Genomic DNA, 6,000 nt, shown 5'->3' with positions numbered 1-6,000 from the left:
ACACACAGCTGAATAAATATCAAACAGAAGTGTGAGATGAGCTTTCGAAGGACCCACCCTACATGGACTGGTTAGGTTGGGTCCTTCGAAACATGCTGCCCCTGAATTTGGACATAGCCACTGTGTTTGCTGCTCTGTCCTTCATCATGGGCTCCAGCAGCACCTTTCACAACAAAATACTTGTTTGCATTAGGATGAAATAGAAGGCTAGCATACAGGAAACACTGCTCACATCCTGAACTACTAACATCATGTTGTTATACCTACAGTCCCATCTGATTCATCTTGTTGTCAATCCATTTGACTTTGACCTTGGAGAAGAACGGAGGACTGTAATTGGTGGAGACGTCACCGTGGCGATTCTCCTCCACACTGCGTCTGATAGAGCGAGTGTCAGCAGCTGAGAGCCCAATTTTAAGAGACAGGAGAGCCGAGACATGCGCGCCGCTAAGAAAGAGACACAGACACACAGGGTTACAGCAGTCAGCTGTGAGAGGCATTGTTAGGGTTAGAGTCATGCCAGACACGATAACAGGTGATAACGAATGATAACGAACATGATAACTAGAACAATAATGAATGATAATCAACAATAATGAAAAAAAATGAATGATAACAAATAATAACGAACAACAATGAAAGAAAATAAATGATACCGAACAATACCAAATGATGACGAATGATAATGAAAGAAAGAAAATGAACAATAATGAACAATAACAAAGATAGCGAATGATAATGAATGATAATGAAAGCAATAACCAGAATGATAACAATGATAACAAACATAAGAAACACTAACGAAAGATAACGAACACATAACTAGAACGATAACAAACGCAATAACTAGAACTATAACAAACAATGACAAACGATAACGAAAGAAAATGAATGATAACGAACGATAATAAAGACAACAAACACAATAATTCGAAGGATAAAGAATGATAACAAAGATAACGAACACTAACGAGACATAACGAACACAACAACTAGAACGATAACGAACTATAACAAACACGCAAGTAGAACAGTAACAAATGATAATGAAACACGATAACTAGAATAATAACAAACAATAACGGACGAACGCGTTTTTGTTTGTTATTGCGATAACTAGAAGTGAGAAAGTAAAATTTATTTATACGGCACTTTTCATAGATAAAAATCACAGTGCTTCACAATAAAACCACAAATATAAATAAAATAATATAAAACAAGGGAAAAAAGTAATTAATAGCTTGTTTGTAGAAAAATGTCTTCAGCTACATTTTAAAAGAATGATAATGAAAGAAAATGATTGATAACGAACGATAACAAAGATAACAAAGATAACGAACATGACAATTAGAACGATAACAAACTATAACAAGCGATAACGATTGATAATGAACGATAACAAAGATAACGAACATGATAACTAGAACAACAACAATTGATAAGGGAAGATAACGAACGCTAGAATGACAACAAACAATAACAAACTATAATAAACGAGGTAACTAAAAGTATGTAAGTAAAATTTATTTATATATAGCAACTTTCATAGATAAAAAGCACAGTGCTTCACAATAAAATCACAAATAAAAATAAAATAATAAAAATACAAAAATAATACAAAACAATGGAAAAAAGTAATTAATAGCTTGTTTGTAGAAAAATGTCTTCAGCTGCTTTTTAAAAGAGTCAACGGAGTCTATGTAGCATAATGACAACGGAAGAGAATTCCACAGCCCTGGTGTCTGTGTCCGATCCCCACGTGTTTTCAATCTAGTACATGGGAGCAATAGTATCTTCTGACCAGAAGATCTAAGTGCTCAGGAACAAGCACGAGGTTTCAACAGGTCAGAGATATACTGGGGAGCTTCACCGTTTTGAGCTCTAAAATTTTAAAATGAAACCTAAAATTTACTGTCAACCAATCTATGGAACGCCAGGACTGCCATAATGAATTAATTAAATACACCATTAAATAATTAATTAAATGTGTCAATAATTAATAAAAATTGGAATTAATTAATTAAATAAATAGTTATGACACATGTAATTAATTAATTATTGACACATTTAATTAATTATTTATGTATTTCACATTTTAATTAATTATTGACACATTTAATTAATTAATTATTGACACATTTAATTAATTATTTATGTATTTCACATTTTAATTAATTATTGACACATTTAATTAATTATTTAATGATATATTTATTTATTTCATTTTGGCAGTCCTGGCGCCTGGCTCTCATCACGAAATAATTTTATCTGTCAGCCTCACCCATCAAACTCAGGGGGCGGGGTCAACGCTGATCGAGTCAAAACCATTGCTTTGGCCTGGTGGCCATTGTTTCTAGCACACAACAACCGGCATTTGGAAGCTAACAGAACTGAACTTTGAAAAACCCTGTTTGTGTGTTACCAAATACCGTTTTAATATTTTTTTAGCCGAGAATGTAGTGGTTTAATCTTCATGTGTCTGGTCGGTTTGTCAAGATACAGCCTCTTTGCAAAAGTGCTTCGATGATTTCGGAGATGTCTGCCCAGTCTCACAGCAAAGCGTGGGATAGACCCGCTCGCCTCGCAAGCAATCCCACCGACAAAGCGCAGGCCCCGGTACACAGCTGTAGTAACCCCCGCTGACTTCTTTTACTGAGGTTATATTTATCGGTGTTTTATTTCCTGATGTTCTTATGTGTCCTACGTGTTTCAGTCGCCAATTCTGAATTATAACTAACATTAAAAACATGTTTAAGGAGGAGAGAGAGCAAATAAATCTGTTTAACATCTGATCTTTGGGTTTTTGTTCAGTAATCAGCGTGACCTGTGTATAAACGCATAAAAGAGATAACGTTGGTGTTTCCGTCATGTAGTAACTGCTGGCTTTAACTGTACAAAGGTTGTTCGACACTATGAAACACATACAGACTTCATGATGTTCGGCTAATATTTTTATTGTGAATATTAATCATGCTGACCTCGCTCTGTACACCACGCAGCGAGGTCAGCATATCCACGATATCCTCAGCTCCATGAGTTAACACAAAGTTTCCCAGCTGACTATCTAACTTCCAACTATTCCAGAGACGTGAAAATATACAGCATAAAGAAAAGTGTAAGATACTCAGCAGAAGATTAGAATAACAGTTATACAGAGCAAACCTGTTCCGACAATTTGAGTTTGTATTCCCTCAGCTGCAGACTCGCTGCTGTTTAAATGTTTGAAAAGGAAGATTAGATATAAACAACGTCAAACATAGACTCAGTCTGCCTTCACATTTGATATGAGGCCAGCACGTATAGTGGCTGTGTCCTGTTTTAAGATCATACATGTAAAATTGTTGTCTGACCTCCGTCGATCCAGCCGCTCAGAGTCCGTGGTTACCATGGTTACTGCATAAGCAGCTATAATGTTAACAGCTGGCACTGAGGAAACCTACCGGCAGCATGGGTGTTTATGTTTTTTATTGCAAAAGAACTGTCTGAATGGTTAACTGAAGTTAACTTGGATAAATTATAGTTAAGGAGAATCACAGATAACGCCTACGTGAGCTGTGCGACTGTTCACCACTACACTGAAATCAGCAGGCTATTACTGAAATACACGTGCTATATCATAGACTATGATATAAATAGGGAGGTCCTATTAACATGTTTAGTTTTAAAGGACACCTTCCTGCCTTTAGTCTCCTTCATGAGCAGTATTAGTTTTCTTCTAACATCCAGAAGTCTGCACGATGTGTTTCATAGTTTGTAACAAGCCTTTGACAGGTAAACATAACATGACCAAAAAAGCAAAAAAAAAAAAAAAAAAGAGAGAGAGAGAGAGAGAGAGTGTTGACATAAGAAGAGAAAATGCTCTCAATTATGGAGACAGGCAAATGGTTCATTTATGTTTGATGTGTGTTTATTCCTCCCTAAATATCGTCGGTGAAGTTTGCCATGCACGTCAGATTTTCCTGCGCATTTTTATACCTCTGCCAACAGAGAGAGAAAAAAAATCACATTCTAACAGACAGCTGGTGCTTAGAATACAGTTGAATAACTATTAAAAAACAGATGATATTTAGATGATAGTTCAGTCTAATACATGTGCCAGTGAACCATTAAATGTCTGTGAAACTATGCAGTTATGAAACGTAACTTTAACCTCAGCCAAACCGATTTGCTCAGTTGTAAATAAAACAGCGAAGTAAACGTGACCCGACAGACAGAACCTGAGTGAATGAAGTCCAGCATTTAACCACTGAGAGCTAAAACTCAGCTGAGGTTTCAAAGCTGTGTGCCGGTGATTGGACATCAGCCGCTGATGAAGCTGGTTCGCCTATAAAGTGCTCTGTAAGGAAACAAGCTCCAGCAGCTCTGCGCTCAGGGAAAACACTATATTTACTTATCTTGTGCAGAAAAATGCGCTGACATTGCTTTATATCGAGCACCGGCTGCCCAGTTAAACTGTGACTATTACCAGGTAACGTAGGCGTGTTTCTTGAATTAGCAGCAGGTGTTAAACAGCTGACAGATGAGGAGGAGGATGCATGCAGGTAAACTGAGGGTCTGTTGAGCTGATCGCTGGTTTCGTGAGAAAAATGTCAGCTCGTTCTTTATGTTACAGAAGCACAGAGACACAAGACCAGGCGGAAAGAGACGATCGTTCGGTGAAAATGAGAATCTGCGAATGCAACATGTGGAACACGGAGAGTGGAATATGTAAACAAACCGGTTAACGTAACCCCCTCGGTGCACTCTGCATGCTAATTGTTAGCAGAGCTAGTGAAATCTCTGAAAACATCTGAGCACTTTTGCAAACATGTTCTATGTTGACAACCTGACCAGACATACGGCGCGACATTCGCGGCTAAATCACTGTTAAAAGTGTAGCTGGTGACAGAAAAACTACACCACCACCATTGCTGCCTGTGATTTGATCTGCATTCTGGGATACCTGGCTGCCCCAAGTCTACACAAGCAATCGATTATCTAGGATCGACCTGTTTTGACTTACTTTGGACACCAACCAGTCAAATGTTAGAGAAGCTGCATGGGCAGCGTTAACCCCGCCCCCTGAGTTCAATGGGTGAGGCTGACAGATAAAATTATTTCATGATGAGAGCCAGGAGCCAGGACTGCCAAAATGAAATAAATAAATATATCATTAAATAATTAATTAAATGTGTCAATAATTAATTAAAATGTGAAATACATAAATAATTAATTAAATATGTCAATAATTAATTAAAATGTGAAATACATAAATAATTAATTAAATGTGTCAATAATTAATTAATTACATGTGTCAAAACTATTTATTTAATCAATTAATTCCAATTTTAATTAATTATTGACACATTTAATTAATTATTTAATGGTGTATTTAATTAATTCATTATGGCAGTCCTGGCGTTCCATACCAATCAAGGTTATTATCGTTAATGAAAACTAACGAAATAACGAAAAGTAGAAGTGAAAAAACATTTTCGTTAACGGAAATAAAAATAAAAACAAAAAAAGGAAAACTAACTAAAACTGTAATGAGTGTTCACAAAACTAACTAAAATTAACTGAATTTATAGCAAAAATGTGTTTAGTTTTTGTTGATGTATGTGTGTCATACAATAGTCAAGGGTGAAAATGAAGTTTAGTTTCCAGATTTTTTTTCTTGCCGTCTCATTATGCCAGCAGGTGGCAAGTACGTTAGTCGAGTCGTCTGTGTTGCTGCGCCGTCCACGCAAAGACTCATGTCAGGAAAAGTCGGGAGAAAGCGCCGGAGTCCAATTTGGGATTACTTTGAATATGACTGTGTTTGATGGGTGTAGTGGAAAGAGACAAATTATGAGGGACATTTCTAAAGGGAAAAAAATCCCTTTAGAAGGGAAAAAAATCCCACAAACCTTAAAGTGCACTTGAAAAGCTCACACAAGAAGGCTAACCTAGCTTACCTTGAGAAGGTAAGGGAGCACACTCAACCCTCATCCCCAGAAAACAGAAGCTAACCCCAGGCAA

At 36.7% G+C, this 6,000-nt stretch overlaps 1 protein-coding gene across 1 annotated transcript in view; it reads right to left on the bottom strand.

Moving 5' to 3' along the window:
- Positions 1-263: 263 nt before the first annotated feature.
- Positions 264-6,000, bottom strand: part of LOC146617701 (tumor necrosis factor alpha-induced protein 2-like) — a 63,344-nt gene continuing 57,607 nt past the window's right edge. Inside the window, exon 13 of the mRNA XM_085373205.1 lies at positions 264-447. Coding sequence (XP_085229331.1) covers positions 264-447 — 184 coding nt within the window. The remainder of the gene's footprint in view (positions 448-6,000) is intronic.

The sequence above is a fragment of the Diplotaxodon limnothrissa genome, linkage group LG15 (genome assembly GCF_057381915.1).
Source record: "Diplotaxodon limnothrissa isolate DT_005_m linkage group LG15, D_limnothrissa_male_GT1.1, whole genome shotgun sequence".
Classification (NCBI taxonomy): domain Eukaryota; kingdom Metazoa; phylum Chordata; class Actinopteri; order Cichliformes; family Cichlidae; genus Diplotaxodon; species Diplotaxodon limnothrissa.
The sequence above is the reverse complement of the archived record's forward strand: the minus strand, read 5'-3'. Positions and strand labels throughout refer to the sequence as shown.